The sequence below is a fragment of the Anabrus simplex genome, chromosome 2, assembly GCF_040414725.1.
Source record: "Anabrus simplex isolate iqAnaSimp1 chromosome 2, ASM4041472v1, whole genome shotgun sequence".
Classification (NCBI taxonomy): Eukaryota; Metazoa; Arthropoda; class Insecta; order Orthoptera; family Tettigoniidae; genus Anabrus; species Anabrus simplex.
In genome coordinates, this window is record NC_090266.1 from 179,582,810 (window position 1) to 179,602,415 (window position 19,606).

General features: G+C 38.3%; 1 protein-coding gene across 5 annotated transcripts in view; it reads left to right on the forward strand.

Annotated features, from left to right (window-relative positions):
* RhoGAPp190 (Rho GTPase-activating protein 190) overlaps positions 1-19,606 on the forward strand; it is a 1,293,865-nt gene that overhangs the window by 400,418 nt on the left and 873,841 nt on the right. For all 5 annotated transcript variants that reach the window (XM_068226122.1, XM_068226123.1, XM_067140451.2 and 2 more), the window contains exon 14: positions 12,865-13,035. In XM_068226122.1, the coding sequence (XP_068082223.1) occupies positions 12,865-13,035 (171 nt within the window). The remainder of the gene's footprint in view (positions 1-12,864; positions 13,036-19,606) is intronic.

Consider the following 19,606-nt stretch of genomic DNA (forward strand, 5'->3'; position numbering starts at 1 on the left):
TGTCCGGTCCTAACCCTCTATGAAAAATTCGAACCTTCACCGCTATTTCAGATTTTGGGAACATATACTTTGATAAACAGACACTGTATAATGGGTGAAGCTATCTACTGAATAATGGGCAACAATTGATTTAAAACAGATCCTAATTTATTCAAAATAAGCACATAAATAGTAAGGCAAATTAAACAAAACAAATTAAACATCCCTGGATTCAATAACTGTAAAATTCATTGCGTATATGAACGTCCAAAGTCCTATATATATAATTAACACGAATGTACCATTTTACGCTCGTGGATTTAAATTCTTTAATGTTGACGCAAAACAAATACTGTGCTTGTATTTTATTTCTCGTCGACTGGCGTGAGTAGCTAAATTTCATGCCCACAAAACATTGTGGTGAAATCCTATCTTACCTCTATGTAAATATTTAAGTGATGACTAACACTAACTCTAAAGATTGGTAAACTGAATCGCAATAATCAATTACTTATGCACAAACAATATTATCAAATCACTTATATCATCCCTCACATGGGTTTCAATTTACCACGGACACACATTATTTACAACATAAATTAAACACATGACGCACTCACAACACCTGTAAACATAATGTCAGTCTCACATACAAACCAAAATACATAATATTAACATTCAGCCATGAACACTGTTCGCCTGTCATTCATACCAACGATGACTATCTCTGAAATGAACCTATCATATGCCCTTCCCAGGTCACTTACCGAAAGCACTGTCTAACTCATGAAATAAAACTGTGGGTAATGAATGCGCATGGGCCTTCGTTCATGACAATCCCTGGGGTATCAACTATTCGCTTCGCCCGACCACATTTTTGTATTGAAAAGGTGGACCCTTTTAAGTTTTCCTATCCTCCATTCTCAGTTCAATACGGACAAAAATGAAATTCTTAGATTTAAATTAAAAACACCCTGGCCCTAGCGGAAATTTACACTTTGCGAGATCACACACGTTCCCTTAATCTCTATAACTTGAGGAGTTACACTTCTCAATCTACTATTACCTTCCCAAGGCCTGTCTGTACACTATAATCTGATTAACATGACTATCGTGTCATTACAATGAAGACTCTATCCACGTTTAGTTAGACCATTCTATTAATACGAAGACCTGCAAATATGAAGTCTTCCTACGACCACAGGCATTATTCCCTGAAATTTACATATGAGTACTTGGTTCATTCCTAGATGCTGAATGTTAACTCTTCTCAACACACCTTTGACGGCCGAACATCTCACTGATTTAATTTAACACTTGAATTCTCTCGATGATTCTCCTCTCGATTAGGATCGAAGAACTTAAAACATGTATGTAACAATCACTTTCATTCTCTACCATACGTAGAAAATCACACATATCCATGCATGTCCCCATTCCTTTCAAAGCATGCCTACTACTAGACTACACTAGGCCTGACATTATATTTGAGGCTTGTCTGCGCGTTTATTAAGAAAGGAACTATCACTGAGTGAAATGTAGTTATCCACATTGATTTGACCCTTATTTACAGTTTATTTCCAAATCACATGCATTCTTACGTTAAACTCCCACACAAAACAAGATGAAATGAGATGAAATGGGTCGATTCATTTACCAATTCTAGCTTTTACTCTTACGTTACTGGTGATTGCCTCTTTGAAAATACAAAATTCTACATATTAAAACTACTATTTACAAATCCCTCTAAATATCTACGTAAAGTGCTACATAATTAAAATGGTATGTTTGCTACTCAGCCTTCAGGTCACTCCTTGCTTCGGATCGGACGGCCCCATCCTGCTTAAACCATCATTGTAGTGGGCGTAGGGTGTCCAGATGTCAGTTCCGTCTTCCCTGTGGTCCAGCTGCTGTTCTCCATTGTCGCGCCCTCGTCCTGGATATGTTGCTCCTGAGGTAGCGTCTCCGGAATAGGCCTATCTCGTGCAATGATGTCTCGTCGGTAGCCTAGTGACACTATAAAATTATGGTCACCTTATGAGCTATGTGTAACTGAGCTCCTGAGTTTGTGTGGCTACTGTAGCATCCTAGAATTTGTAATGGTATTAAATTTAGGTGCTAACATTGTCTATCTCTCCCTCTGCTCACAGTTCATGGGTCTACCCATTCATTCGCGGCGCGGTCACCCGACAGAACCTTTCCCGCACTGTCGATTAACACTGTTCTGTATTTCCGGGACACGATTTTTTACCTCGACGTCGGTCGCCCACGTTAGTCACTTTATGCGGTGAACGATAGCCTTCCACCGTCGCTCATGTTCCGATGGACTCGTCTGTAAAATGACAACTCTGATTAAGACTCGCTGTTTCTCTGATTATTATTTTCTTATAAGTTCAGATAACTGCGTTCTCCGACTTGAGATTCGGAGTGCCTAAACAACTATCTGACACGAGGTAAAGTGATATCTAAATATTAACACAATGTAACAGTGTCTCAATGCATCTCTCTGTAAATACGAACGTCACCAGTCAATAGGTACAGTGTACCAGTGAGACGTTCAAAGTAACACGAACTCGCTTGCCGATTCACAAGTACAAGAGTCTGACAATCTATGAATGAGAAATAAACTGTTCGACGAATGATGCTAAGACCGATAGTACTAAGAATTCTGATGTCGATAAGACTACCACTGCGATGACGATATCACTAAGGATTAAAGAGTGCCTTTCCATGTGCTGCGCGGCTAAATTTATCAGCTCGGTTTTCTCCCTCCAGTATATTCTTCATTTTGGTTTCTCTTGCCCTTAACCAATCCTACAGGGATAATTTACATGACGCCTTTCCTCATTGGCTGGTCTGTTGTAATTCCTTGCACTGAATTCGATTCTTCCCCTGTTTGTGCGGGCTAGGGTTAGACTTTCTACTATTGTACGAGCTTGGTCATATTTTCTAGGCCTCCACTTTGTATTTTTTGACGTTAATTCAGATCTGTTGTGAATGTATCACTTGGCTCAATTGCGTTACTTTTCAATTGTTTTTATGACACTTCCGTCACACTACTTTTAACCGTGAAGCTGGATATCGAGTTCATTGTTTCCTCCTGGTCAATTGTCTTTCCTCGCCCCCAACTCGCCTGTTGTTCTTTCCGGTCAGTCCTCGGGAGAATTTATGGCAGGGTTGGCATTTTAACCTCTCGTCGAAAACACTTGCACGTCAACCCAGGGTTCTTTCTCTGTTCGCTGTATAAGATTTATTTCCTTGTCCATTCTTTACAGGATAAATATAATTGATGCCAGGATACGCTTTCAGTGAGCTCATATTGAAAACGGGCGCACTATTTCAAATCAAATCAAAATCAAATCAAAATCTCTTTATTTGCAAATGAGGTGTCTACCTCGGTGGCAAATGGTACACTAAAATACATTATTGTCAAGCACTAAATATTAAATTAACAAGAGAAGAAAATTTTTCCTATAATACAATATTATACAATTTACGCTAACAATGTTTTCTATTAAACACACAGCTCATCCTTAATAAATTTATATTGTTTACAAAATTCTACTTATAATATATCCTGTCCTACTTACAAATATAGTCAACTGATATACAGTATGTGGAATTACTTCAAATGATACTATACAACTGGTATAACATCAATATTTACATTGCATTTATTTATTTACTTTTTTTTTACCCGTTCTGGATCCTAAGTAGCATAACGACCTGCTGCGTCTTAACCAGAGCCCCTTTTGCCACCACTTTTCAGAGTTCCTGAAGGGCCTTCACAGCTACCGTAGCGGTCCCAGGGCCCTCGAAGTCCCCACTGTACTTCACCCCTACAGGCAGTCCCCTACTTTGGCTGTCCAAACTCCTTAGACCAGGGGATGGAATTAATTTATTTACACACATTTTTTTATATACAATAACCTGCACTGGTCGAATGCCCTCTAACATTTCATTTATTTTCTCTGTTGCTGTTTATTCTCTTCTTGAATATCTGTACAGATTTTGGAAAAAGGATCAAACACTACCCCTGGTAAACTGTTCCACTCCTTCACACCCTTCCCAATGAATGAAAATTTACCCCAATCGCTTCTGCTAAAATTCCTTCTAATTTTATATTTGTGGTCAGTCCTGCCGATATAATTATTTTCCAACTGAAGCCTCTCACGGATATCTCCCCATGCTTCTTCTCCTGTATAGGCTCTATATAATCCTGTAAGTCTACTTTTCTCCCTTCTCTTACTTAAAGTTTCCCACCCAAGTTCCTTTAACATTTCTGATACACTACTCTTTCTCCTGAAATCCCCTGTTACAAATCTTGCTGCTTTCCTCTGCACACTATCTATTTCTTTTATTAGGTATTCTTGGTGAGGATCCCAAACACTGTTTGCATATTCCAATAATGGACGAACCATACTCAAGTAACTTTTTTCTTTTAATTCTTTGTTGCATCCTTTAAGTAGTCTCATTATGACATGTAATGATCTGTATGCTTTCCCAACAATGTCATCAATATGACCCTTCCAGTGCAAATTACTTTCAAATCTCAAATTCAGTTTTAAAGCTCCTGTTTGTAAAAGTTGTAACAGTTGATTTGCCTCCATTAACCTTCATATTATTTTCTTCAACCCATTGTTGGATACTTCCAAGGTCCCTTTGTAATTCTGAACAATCCTCAATGTTGTTTATTTCTCTATAAACAATTATGTCATCTGCATACAATCTTATTTTTGATGTTATATTGTTCCCTAAATCATTTGCGTATATTAAGAAAAGTAACGGACCGATTATACTACCCTGTGCAATTCCCTTCCAAACTTTCTCTTCCTGAGATACATTATTTCCTACTTTGACTTTCTGAACCCTTGAATTTAGAAATGCTTTTATCCAACGTGTAACCCTTACGTCCAATCCTATTCCCTCCAATTTCTTTAATAATATTCCATGTTCCACTCTATCAAAGGCTTTGGAAAGATCTATGGCTATGCAATCTAACTGGCCTCCTGAATCCAACTGATCTGATATGTCCTGCTGAAATCCCACCAGTTGTGCCTCACAAGAAAATTTCTTTCTAAATCCATACTGGCTCCTCATGAACCAATTTTTATCATCACATATCCCTCTGATGTACTTCGATATTAAACTCTCCAGAATTTTAAAAACTATACTGGTCAGACTGATTGGTCTGTAGTTCTCTGGTTTCCTTTTATCACCCTTTCCTTTATAAATTGGTATTATTATAGATTCCTTCCATTCCTTTGGTATTACACTATTATTTATGACATAGTCAAAGAGAAATTTTAAATAAGGCACTATGTACCACCCCATTGTCTTTAATACCTCCCCAGTAATTTGATCACTCCCTGCTGCTTTTCCTTGCTGAAGCAGTTAGATTTCTCTGAAAATATCTTCGTTTGTGAATGAGAAGCTTCTTGTTTCCCTCTGTCTCTCTCCCTCTCTATCTTCTGTTTCGGTTTCCAACTCTTGACAATCATCTACTGAATCTCTAAATTCCCTACTAAATAGGTTTGCTTTCTCAGTATCTGTTAAATAGTGTTCACCCCCTTCTCCCACCATTGTAGGAATTTGGATTCCTTTTCCTTTTTGATTCCTGATATATGAATACAGCTTTTTCCATTTCCCTTTGTGGTCATTACCCTCTTGAAGTATGCCATTCATATAATTCTCTTTTGCTTCCTTTTTCACTCTATTCAGTTCCCTCATTAGCTGTTTTCTAGTTTCTCTACTCTCCCTACCCTCCTTGATTTTCCTGTTTACTATTCTACATTTTCTTTTTAATTTTCTTATTTCCCTTGTATAATAAACAGGGTCTGAGGTCATTTTACCCTTCTTAACAGGTACAAATCTCTTCTCTCCTTCCCAAATAATTCCTTTAAATTTAGCCCAAAGTGTATCCACGTTACTCCCTTCACTTATCCAACAACTGAATTGTGAGTTAAGGTAAGTCCCAAATTCATCAACTTTAGTTTTTCTGTACAATTTCTTGTCTTGTGTAACCCTCTTATTAAGCCTTTTTGGTACGAGTCCTACATCCATTATTACAGCCTTATGGTCTCCTATTCCTTCAATTACCTCAGTTTTATCAACAATTTCCCATGGTTTAACCAAGAATACATCTAGTAAGTTATTGAGACGAGTCGGATCTTGTACTACTTGTGTAAATCCTCCCTCCCAAATTAACTTATTTGCCAGTTTCTGTTCATGGGCTTCACTTGCAGCTCCTTTCCATTCAACTTCAGGCAAATTTAGATCTCCCCCAATTATTACCATATCATTATTATTGTTTTTACAAGTATAATCTATTATTTTTTCAAAGATTTCCATGTCTCTTTCCTCTCTTCCAGGCCTGTATGTTCCTATAATTCCCACCTCCTTCATATTATCACAAACTAATTTTATCCCTAATATTTCATCTCTTTCATCGGTAAACCATTCATGTGAACAGTAAGTTTCCTTCACCAGAATAAACACCCCCCCTCCCTTTTTATCTCCTCGGTCTCTACGATAGACTGTGTACCCTTCTGGAAATACTTCTCTATTACCCACCCCTTCTTTCAACCACGATTCCACTCCTATCACCACATCAGTCTCATAAGATTCCATCAATGTACCGAATTTTAATTGTTTATTTACTACACTTTGACAGTTTACCAAGAGCAATCTCAGACCCCCTTCCTCCCTAAAACTTGACTGTTGCAATTGGGTAACTTGAAATTCCTTACTATCCTGAGTTTCTTTTTCTAGTTGACTGAGCCAGCTTGAAGTATAGCTGGCTCTTTCTGCTAGTTTTCCTGGTCAGTATTATAACTCAAGGGAGTTGCCTGTTTTACAGTACATATCTTAAGATTAATAAAATCTAGAACAATATTTCCTATCTTTCGTTTACCTGAATTGTTTAGATGGAGGCCATGTTTTGTATAACAGTATCTCTCAAAACTGCTGCATTCAATAACCTGAGTATTCCGAAAATGTTTACAAATTTTAACAATATCTGTATTGACCTTGATCACATAAATGGAATTGTAAATAAAGGATACAGATCTCTGCACATGGTTATGAGGGTATTCTGGGGTTGTAGTAAGGATGTAATGGAGGGGGCATATAAGTCTCTGGTAAGACCCCCAACTAGAGTATGGTTCCAGTGTATGGGACCCTCACCAGGCTTACTTGATTCAAAAACTGAAAAAAAAATCCAAAGAAAAGCAGCTCGATTTGTTCTGGGTGATTTCCGACAAAAGAGTAGCGTTACAAGAATGTTGCAAAGTTTGGGCTGGGAACAATTGGGAGAAATAAGACGAGCTGCTCGACTATACGGTATGTTCGGAGCTGTCAGTGCATAGATGGCATGGAATGACATTAGTAGACAAATAAGTTTGAATGGCGTCTTTAAAAGTAGGAAAGATCACAATATGAAGATAAAGTTGGAATTCAAGAGGACAAATTAGGGCAAATATTCATTTATAGGAAGGGGAGTTAGGGATTGGAATAACTTACCAAGGGAGATGTTCAATAAATTAGCAATTTCTTTGAAATCATTTAAGAAAAGGCTAGGAAAACAACAGATAGGGAATCTGCCACCTGTGCGACTGCCCTAAATGCAAATCAGTCGTGATTGATTGATTGATTGATTGATTGAAGCTGGCCCACAACTGTTTTAACTGGTCCCTGATATCCTGGATACTGGCACTGGGACAGAGTTGGCGTCCAAACTGGTCCCTCACATGTTCTATTGAGGACAGATGTGAGGATCTTGTTGGCCATGGGAGTGTATCAGCATCACCCAGACAGTTCATAGTCATATGTGCCAAGTGTGAACGAGCATTGTCCCTTTGAAAAGTGGCACCACAATACATTCGCATGAGAGGTAACACATGAGAACGTACGATGTCCATGACGTACCGTTGTGCAACCAGAATTCCCTCAATTGCTAGCAGCTGTGACCTGAAGTCATATCGGATGGCTCCCCACATGATGATGCCAGGAGTAACACCACTGTGCCTCTCCAAAACGTTAGAAGAATGGTCCAGGTCACTGCAATACTCGCAGACGATGGTCATCTGGGCTAGTATAGAACCGTGATTCATCGCTGAACATAATGTGATGCCACTCATCAGCAGTCCATGCTTTGCGGTCACAGCGCCACTCCAAACGCAGTCGTCTGTGTTGTGTTAACGGCAGCCTACTCATGGGATTGGTAACGCCTTAGTCTGGCTGCTGTTAGTCTCCTGACTAATGGTGCTGGATGACACAGAACGTTTCAGGGGTCCATTACTTGTTCTCGGATGGTTGGCGCAGATGTTAAGTCCAACATCGGGCCACTGTCGCATAAGAATGCCTCACAGATCTGGATATTGCATTATTCGACCAGCTTGCCAAATGGAGATCTACAATGAGGTCCCTTTCAAACTGCATCAGATGCTGATAATGCTGTCTCACACGAGTACGTGGTATCTCTGTGTCCCTCAGTGATCATTCAACATCTGATGCCTTTTACGCTCATTTTATACCCTACCGGGCCTAGTAACAACACCAAACACGATTAACACTAATGCGCTCTGGTGGCCATTCTACCTGCCACAGAGAATTGTGACTCTAATCATTTACATGCCGCCGGGCTGAGTGGCTCAGACGGTTGAGGCGCTGGCCTTCTAACCCCAACTTGGCAGGTTCGATCCTGGCTCAGTCCGGTGGTATTTGAAGGTGCTCAAATACGACAGCCCCGTGTCGGTAGATTTACTGGCACGTAAAAGAACTCCTGCGGGACTAAATTCTGGCACCTCGGCGTCTCCGAAGACCTTAAAAAGTAGTTAGTGGGACGTAAAGCAAATAACATTATTATTATTCATTTACATGCCCGCTGATGGTGTGTTCGTTTACAATGTTATATTGATATCCGACCATTTCTTCTGGAAGCTTTTTTTTGTGTGTGTGTGCGTTCGTTCGTTCTCCCTTGATACCTTCTCCACATGTCTGGTTTCTTATGTTCAGCAGTTCACTGAAATATTCTTTCCATCTGTTCATTATCTCTTCTGGTTTTGTCAGTATTACTACTCTTTTCTTCTTCACAAACCCTGTGTTCACCGTTTCATTCCTTCAATTTCTTATAATTCCGGATTCCTCCACCCCCCCCCCCCCCCCCCGCCCCCCAGTTAAAATCTTACTATACTTCCTTGGTGAATGTTTTCCAACTTTCTTTTGCTACGATTTTTTTGCAAACTCTTTTCGCTTCCATGTGTCTGGCTCTACTTTCTTCAGTCTTTTCTCTTTTCCATTCCTTCCAAATTTTCCTTTACTTTATCTTTCACTCTGTCATTCCACCATTTTGTCTCTTTCTCTCTTACTTTCCTTGATGTTCTGCCAAGAAACATGTTACTGTAATTCACTTCTATACTTTATTTGATCAAAATCATTAACATGCATTTACTGCCTAATACACAAGATACATTAGAAGATGAAGCAGTACCGCCTCCCTCTCACCAATGTACAGAACCAATGCACACATCACTTGCACCTATTTCCCCTCCCCTTGCCATAAAGCATAGTTATTGCCCTCAAATTTCTCCTTAACCCCGTTAATCGGTAGCTAAGTACCTACTGGAAAATTTCCACAATTTATTAAAGTGACAGAAGAGGACAAATATATTTGTTACTTGTAGAGTTTTTTTCATAACGTGACCAATTCATAATCATTGACTAGTTTGTGCAATGTAAACAATATTGCACATATATGCACGTGGTTTGAATTGATATGATAGAATCTAAGGATGTTCTTTTAGAACAAACCACGTAATTTTTAGTTTGATACTGTGTATTTTTAACATGTTTGTTGTAATGTTATATCTTATGTTTGAGCTTGTGTGTTCGTCAGACTGAAAATCTTTTGAAGTTGCATTTAATCTTTACTTCAACAGGAGATAGTTAATACCAACTGCTATCACTTAATGGCTAATACAGGGTCTGGCAGAAACAATCTACCATTTTAGTATAATAATAATAATAATAATAATAATAATAATAATAATAATAATAATAATAATAATAATAATAATAATAATAATAATAATAAAACTAAATTGGCAAACCTAATTCGTGAAACACTTACAGATACTATCTCAAAAGTAAAATTTATGGGTGAAGTATCTCGACCTTTCAAAATAAATACAGGTGTCAGGCAGGGCGATGGTCTATCTCCACTCCTTTTCAATTGTGTCATGGAGAAAATTGTAAGAATTTGGAATGAAAAACTGAAAGAATCTAAAATATTGCCACTCACTGCTGGGGAAGAAGAACAAAGGTGTTGCAATAAATTGCCTAGCATTTGCAGATGACTTTGCCATCTTTCAGAAAGCCTTACAGATGCAGCAATGCAAGTCAATCTCCTTGAAAAGACAGCCAACATGACAGGCTTGAGGATCTCTGCCGAGAAAACAACATTTTTGATGAATATAAAAAGTGCCCCAAAGTTGTGAGTTACGGATATTGGTCAAATAGAAAATGTAAAGAAATTCAAATATTTGGGTGAGACAATTCAAGAAAATGGTTTAGAAAAATCTGCTATAGGGGAGAGGATACAAAAGATGGAAAGAGCGTATGGTATAACTAAGAATACTTACAACAAAAAGTGCTTATCAAGAAAACTTAAAATAAAGCACTACAACACAGTAGTGAACCCAGAATGCCTTTATGCCAGCGAATGTCTACCACTGAACTACAAGATTGATAAATTAGAAATATTAGAAAGAAGAATTATAAGGAAAATATTAGGTCCTCTAAGAATTGCAGAGTTTTGGAAATTAAGAAGTAACAATGAAATTTACCAGAACATAGAAAACATATCAGAAACAATAAGAAAAAGGAGATTGCTATTTCTTGGACACATTTACAGAATGGATGACAATAGACTAACTAAACGAATCTTCAAGTACCTTTGTGAAAAGAAATCAACTACCACCTGGATTCAAGAAGTCAAGAAAGACCTGGAAAGGAACAATATACGAGAAGAAGAATTATTGGAAAGAAGGATTTTTAGGAAGAAAGTCTTACAAATGGAAGGATTCCAAGGGAGGAAGGAAAAGAAAACAGGCACAAAGTGGACTGAAGACAGGAAAAAGAAACACAGTGAAACAATGAAAGAATACTGGAAGAAAAGGAAAGAACAACTAAGGAGCAACTATTCAAATTGTAACATGGTCCTTAGAAGGCCGGAACGCAAGAAGAAGAAGAAGAAGAAGAAGAAGAAGAAGAAGAAGAAGAAGGAGGAGGAGAAGAAGAAGAAGAAATAATAATAATAATAATAATAATAATAATAATAATAATAATAATATGTTTTACTTATCCTGGCAAAGTTAGGGATGTACTCCCTTTCTTACACTTAACCAGTCTTGACCTAGAACAATTAATAATAACTACTCATGACAATAATGTGATAATATGAAGAATAATAACAGCAATACTATTAACAAAAGTAATCACATCATCTATATAAATCGTACGTAGAGTACATTAAGAATATATGAATAATGAGTACTGTAACTACTACTTTTAGAAAATATATACATTTCTGCAGTATACCGAAATATCGTCTTCAATTGAGAGGGGAAGACAAGGATTAGTAAGAAAAAGAAAGTGATGAATAAAAAGATCTGTGAAAGGGAGAGGGAAATAATGATGGAGAGGCGATAGGAGGAGGTGTTTTCAGGTCATTATTTAATGATTCATGCATGTTTACCTAGTATTTTGACACAGGCATGTTTAAAAGCTGAGCTGCTGGACATGCTTCTGACGTCCACTGGTAAGAGATTCCATTGTCGGGCTGCGGTAACGGTGAATGATTTTGTGTAGATTGCTGTTCTGTGTACAGGAAGAGATAAATACATGGTGCTGCAGGATCGGGTATGTTTGTTATGGTCTGTGGAGAGGAGCTTCAGTCGATCACGGAGATAGGCTTATTGAGAACTTTTAAGAATATTATGCAAAAAGCAAAGAGTATGAAGTGTGCGTCGTTCTTGCAGGCGAAGCCACCCGAGCCGCATGTAAGACGGTGTGACATGGTCAGCGTAACGAAGTCCACAGATAAATCTTACACAAGCATTCTAAGCACACTGTAATTTCCTTCCCCAGCCTACTCCTAGGTTGTTATAAACTATAAAGTGTAGGTCCTATAGTAACACTAAATAGGGAATGTAAACGACGAGAGTGGTAATTGATAGGTAACATAATGCCATTTTATGAAACAATAACACAAATCATGTTTTATTTTCATATTTTGAAAATCACATCTTTTAGATAACCACCATCCCTTGCGAGACTATCCTGCTTGGTTTTATCCCCATTGCAGGACCGTACATGCTGCCAACCGTTGAAAGTGGTAGATTGTTTCTGCCAGACCCTGTATATTAGTTTCCTTGTCAGTTGAGGTTCAGTTGCTAGTCTGTGTTTGGTGAAAGATCCAAATCCTTTTGTGAAGATTGAAGTTATAGCCATTTGCAATTGTTTTTGTTTTAAGGTGTACCATATGGCAGTTGTATCCATAACAATGTACTTGTGTAGTATTTCATTAAGAAAATTAGACTTGAATTATGCAGACTATCATTTTTTAAACTGTTATATTTTCTGTACAATGTACATACTACTTAACTGAGGGGTCATCTGGGAGTGCAGTGGTAATTGTAGACCTAATGTGTTTTATGAACTGTTTTACTGTCTTTGTTACTGTTGATAGTCGTTACAAGTTCAAAAGTTGCTTGTATTCGTCGACATTTCAAGAAATATTATCATACATTGTAAAGTTTTTATCCTTCTGCCTCCTTTTGTAGCAGAGAAGTTTGTTTTACTTTGCAACTTTGTTCTTTTGTACAGTTTACAGTGCCCTTTCATTGGAGTATCATTGGATGATTCTCCATCAGGACATCGATTTAATGCTTCATTGATTGCTGAATCGCTGCGTCAACTCATCCAAAGTATCCATCATAGGGCAGGTTTTCTGAACGTTTATCAGTCGGTTTTGGAGTGTTCAGAACCTGATATCAGGTACGTGTTTAGTATTTTATTTCTTCTCCTTTGCTAGCATACAAATGGCTCTTAGATTATTTCTGTCCTGTGTTTTGGAGACTTCTAACATTGAGTACGTGAGATTAATTGAAGAGGAGGAGGGGACAAGATGTATCGATACATTGGTAGGTGAGATAGGATAGGAAACACAAATATTCATTAAATACTATTGTTGACCAGTATTATACAGCTTTATGTCTTTGGTGTTTGGTCTTCATAATGTGTCATTCAGTAATTTCTCTTTTGTATCTTACTACTTATAAACCCATTAAAAATATCTTTCGTTTCTTGTGGATTGTGTATAAATGGTCCATACTTAAAAAGTCCTGAGGCCATCTGTAAAACCATACTTGCAGCCAGTTCTTCAAGGCTGTACCATGTCTTATGGAGCAGTTTATTCATCATGGTATGACATACTTGAATTGCAGAAATAAGTTATTTATAATGTTCAACCTATTCATCTCTGTGTTCTCAGCTCAATATGGAAACAGTAATGAACCTGATGTCTTTGAATACTTGAATGGTCAAAACAAATTCCTACCAACTTCTAAATCTTCACCAATTCAGTGAGGTTTTGTACTTGTTGAAGGACCTTGAGTCGTACATAATTGGCTTATTTATGCACTAAGCAGTGGGTTCAAACCCGACTGTCGGAGCCCTGAAGATGGTTTATTGCGGTTTCCTATTTTCACAGCAGGCAAATGCTGGGGCTGTACCTTAAGGCCACGGCTGCTTCCTTCCCACTGCTAGCCCTTTCCTATTCCGTCATCGCCATAAGGTCTATTTGTGTCGGTGTCACGTAAAAGAGATTGTAAAAAATAAAATTTAAAAAAATCTGTTCTTTTCTAGTGAAATCTCGACCAGAAGAAGGTACTTCTCCTTAACCGTTCTACATATCATGGCTGTTAATCGGGGTCCTTAAAACTAAAATTATTGCACAGAGAGGTAGTGTGTTTTACTATTCACACAATTTATTGCACTACTACAGTATTTACAGTGAATCACAAGTTCACACCAGTGCTTTGAACCCCTGTTCTGCACACGGATTCTCACAGCACAGTGTCATTCCAGAGCATTTCATAATATCAAGCGTTGTGGAACTCCATGTAAGTGCCTGACAGACTTGCTTTGGATGAATGACTCATCATGGACTTGGGACTGTACCGTTCTGCTTTTTTTCACTCACGATTGATGCTCTCAAGACTGATTCACGTGAAACTGAATCCACGCTCCCACAATTGCGCTGTTATATGTCGTACGGATCATGTAAAGGTAGTCACTAAAACCAAATATGGCTGCCCTTTTTTTTTTTTCCCCTAAGGCTCATCATGGCTGCCAACTTGACTAGTTATATATTAAAAATCATCTAACATAACCAACTAACCTCATTGTAAGCATCAGTAATGGAGCTTCCCTTACCCAGGTAAATTGTTCATAAAAATGAAGATGTGGCAGTGTCCTTCATATTGCCATGTGAAATAAATCATGATATTCATAATAAAATCAGTTTTCAGGTTGACTGAGGATTTGAGGAAAGAAATGCACACACTCTCTCCTTCACTCAGTTTAATATTGTACATTTCTGCCTTTATTTTGATATATACATTACTACAACCATATTCTTAAAATGAGAGAGAAGTCTTGAACGATGCAGTTTATTTAATAAGTCTTTGTAGTATGATTTTCAAATGTTCCAGAACTTACTTATCATATATCTGTCTTTCCTTTCTTTTGCGTGAACATTATTTTCTTCTTCCTTCAAAACAATAGTAAAGGAGGGAGATTTTATAAGCATACTTGCAGCTTGCCGGTTGGTTATATCTTCAAGATTGCCCAGGAAACATATAGGAGCACTAATGACTTAAGCTACTAGAACAGAAATTAGGTCAGCATTCAAGTTCAGTGAGGAACTGAGAATAAAAATGAGGTGGGGTTAATGTCCCACCAAGTACTTTTATGGTTTTCATAGGTGCCATGGTGCCAGGATTTCATCCTGCAGGAGTTCCTTTTTGTGGCAGTAAATCTGTAACATTAGGCTGGAATATTTGGGCACCTTCAGATACCACGTGACCTAGACATCCACACACTCCTTCACTCTCTTAATTTAATTGCCAACATTTCCTGTGTATAATTTGATATACCTAATACTCTCTTCAATCTCGTACACCAAAAGGAAAACTTGGTTGAAATTGATGGAGGAAACAGATTTCTCAGTTAATAGTCAAAAGGCTTGGTGGCTTCTGAAAAATCTGAACAGTGACCCGACTAAATGCTCAGTCCATGCTAATGTCACAGCCAATCATATTGCTTCACATTTGCTTAATAATGGCAAATCACGATCAACTATTAGGAAATCAGAGTCAAAAATTGTGACTGGGGAATCTGAGGATATCGGTACTTTAGCCAGACCATTTAATCACACTGAATTAGAAACTGGTATTACAATGTGCAAAACTGGTGAAGCTGCAGGTTTGGACGATATCTGCACTGAGCAAATGAAGCACTTCGGTTTTGGAGCAAAGTTGCGGCTCGTGGAATTATTTAACAAATGCCTACCATCATCCAACATCCCAAAGATTTGGAGGAAGGCACGGGTGATTGCAATCCTAAAACCAGGCAAAAACCCTGAAGATCCAAAAAGTTATAGACCAATGTCTCTTCTATGCCACTTGTATAAAATCATGGAACGAATGATTTTGAATCACTTTGCTGAAGTTATTCACCCACTTCTTATTCCACAGCAGTCAGGATTTAGACCTGGAAGAAATTGCACCTCCCAGATTTTGCATCTAACTCAGCACATTGAAGATGGCTTTGAGTTTTTAAAAAAATCACAAGCATCGCATTTGTTGATCTCACAGTAGCGTATGACATGGTAAACCATAGACTCCTGTTAAAAAAAAATTCACAGTCTCACTAAAGATCTTGAGTTAACACGACTGGTAGTTACACTTCTTCATAACTGCCGATTCTTTGTTCAATTTCAGGGTCGGCAAAGTCTTTGGCGAGCTCAAAAGAACGACTTGCCTCAAGGAAGTGTTTTGGCGCCTTTGTTATTTAATGTATACTCAAATGATCAGCCACAGCCTCAAGACACCAAGAGTTTCATCTGTGCTGATGACATTGCTTTCGCTGTCCAGTCAGATAGTTTTGAAGTGATAGAATGCATCCTGAAAGCTGCCCTAGAGGAACTCTGCAACTACTACGATCAAAACCAACTTGTGCCAAACCCGAGCAAACCCTAAGTTTGTACATTCCATTTACGACATCGACAAGCTAACAGGAAACTCGTGACATGGAATGGAGCTACGCTAGACCACTGCTTCCACCCCAAATACTTGGCCGTCACTCTCGATCGCAGTCTCGCCTTCAAGGTGCACTGGATGAATGTAAAACAAAAGATCTCTTCCAGGAACACACTACTTAGAAAACTATCTACTTGGGGCACACACCCACAAACTGTTAGAACTACTGCACTAGCCTTATGTTACTCCGCCGGTGAGTATGCCTGTCCAGTGTCTTACAAATCTGCCCACGCAAAACAGATTGATGTGGCACTCAATGAAAGCTGTAGAATAATTACTGGTGTTCTGAAGCCAACTCCTCTCGAGAAAATCAAATTACCTTGCCAGTATTGCTCCTTGTGATGTCAGGAGAGAGGTTGCTGCTAATAACGAAAATCTTAAAACAAATTTAATGCCTTCACATCCACTCTTTGGATACCAACCTGCCCAACGAAGCCTGAAGTCCAGGAAAGCCTTTTTAACATCTTCAGAACACCTGGAAGGATCATCGGACAAAGTCAGGATTACCAAATGGAAACAAAAGACCCCTGGCATCTTGAAATGGATGGAACCACGGGAAGTGTTGCCTCCCGGTCCCACTGAGGAAACAAGTTGCGCAATCTAACAAAACCATATCTTAAGTCGTAATTGGAATTTAACTTGGTGACTTAAGGTATGGTTTCTTCAGTGAAGTTCCAGCCTTGTCTTCTTGTACCATAATATAAAATAACCAGCTTGTGCATCAAGATAATACGGAATGAGATTCATAACTTGCAATGCAAAGATAATGTATTGTTTCAATTAGTGACTTCATTTACTGGGCTGGATGTTTTATAACTGGTAATTTAAATAAGATGGACAGCCAGCACAGGAGGCTGGCCATAGTGCTGTGATTTGTTTCATCTTGCTGACAACTGCGTCACACAAAATAAGAGTACCATTATCATGTGTAGAATTATGTTAGGTTTACACGAAGAAATAACAATTTTTCTGCCAATGGGTCATATGAAATTTTCTTACGACTGGGTTTTTGGTCTGAGGAAATAAAGTACCAAATGACGTGTACTTCTTCTCTGACAGATATTATCTCGGTCATTGAGGAGAGCACTCCTCAACCAAAACTTATGAGAATAAATTGACAAGAGGGTCCACTTTTTCAGTACAGTATCATAAGTCTTGGGACTAGTTTCAGTCACTTAGTGGCCATCTTCAGCCAAATAAAAATTATGTGATAATTAAAACATATGTATGCCAGACAAAGACAATGTTGTAGGAATAATTATAACATTCAAATATGTGTAATAAGAACAAAAGTTAAGGTTATGATCTTCTTGTTACAATATGATGTCTTTAATCGGACTTAGGACCTCAGGCAAAGAAGTAAATCTCTAATGTCTGATGTAGAACAAGCACTGGCTTGCTGGAGGAAACAGGCAGGCCATGTAAACAAAGGAGTGGATGGGGAACAAGTAGTGACTTGCTGTAGGAAGCAGGCAATGCCACTCCTATTATTTGGCGAGATTCTGTGCAGGTAACATCGAGAGAAGTATTATTCGCGGCTGTGAGCTTGCATCCAGGAGATAGTAGGTTCGAATCCCACTATCGGCAGCCCTGAAAATGGTTTTCCGTGGTTTCCCATTTTCACACCAGGCAAATGCTGGGGCTGTACCTTAATTAAGGCCACGGCCGCTTCCTTCCAACTTCTAGGCCTTTCCTATCCCATCGTCGCCATAAGACCTATCTGTGTCGGTGCGACGTAAAGCCCCTAGCAAAAAAAAAAAAGTATTGTATTATTTACGCGAGTGCGGGTCAGAACTTACGTTTCTTGCTTGTGAGGGGATTTGAACTTTGGTCCAAGATGCTCAGTCTGCATTTCAATTATTCAAGATGTTAAACTTTTGAGAATGGCTTTTATTTTTTGTTTTCTGGAGGGAAGAACAGCTTCCAGATAGTCTTTTTAAGTAGCTTGCCGGTGTAAACAGATTTTACGAGGACATCAAATTCAGTAATTTCCAGGCCTGAATTTAATTGGGAAATATTTGACCTAGTTTCGGGATTAGATAAGTTCTTCCACGACTGAATGGGAACTGATTTCATGGTCAGTGGAAATTACCCCAGCTGTATTATTCTAGTAACTGGTGGGTTAATCTCGACACAGTTTTCTACTTCATGAACGAGTGGATGTTTTGAACAGCATCCAGGAGCAGCAACGGAGACTGCAAGATCACCATTTCAATGCCAGAAGAATGGAGAACCAAGGACTGATTTGGTTCTTTACTGAAGGCACCGCTTTCGATATGGCTGGCTAAAACGATGGGGTGACAGCTGTCCGAAAGGCTGGCGGCGATAAGTGAACAAAATAGGCGAATACAGAATTTTTGAAGTAATTATGTGAGTGTGAACGTGGTTTTAATGTTGTGAAAAGGGATAGATTACTTTTAATATTTAATTTCAATCAATTTTGCTTCGTTTGGATGGACTACTTCCTATTTAAAGTAAATGTTAGGAAGCTTGTTAATGTAAATATAATTGTAACGTAAATGTGGGCCGATTGCATAAGGCCGCAGCTTGCTTTCGTACATTTTCATTCTGATTTATTGGCTGAGTGGTTAGCGTCATTTCTTTTACGAGTCAGTTTCTTATTTTAGCCTCATTGATTTTGATTTGTTTTGCTTTGATGTTTGAGACACTGTGTACGTCTTTCTTTTCACGCGAGCGAATGTTAGACGACGTCATTTTATATTTGTATCAGTTTTTACGCAACTTTAGGACATGTGATATGGCTAAGTGTGATTTTGAGTAAGAGGACGTGTTCCTCATTTGGAAAGGCCTGCATTTTGTTATTTGTATGACTTGTCTCGGGTAGACTATTGAGCAGTACGTGTTAAGGGTTGGACCCTGTGTCGTTTTGATATTTGCTGCCTTATTTTGGGAGACTGAATCCCCGCTTTGAGTCATTTCACTGTGTGTTGGCGAGGGTGATATGTTTGTGTACCGAGGAGAGTTTATTTGAACGGCGTATATTTCGTGATTCTATTTTTTTTTTATTATTTTTTTTTTTTTTTGTCCCTGTCACTATGATTGTTGCAGTACGCAAGATTTTTATAGTGCGGAGTTTAGTTTGGATTTTCTTCGTGAAAATTTGGATCATTTGATAATTTTTTTCTTGTTTATTTTAATAAATAGATTTTCCTCCAAAACTGACGTAATGCTTCGCCTTAATTCATTTATAGCTTTCGGTTGACCTCACCATAACCATATTTATT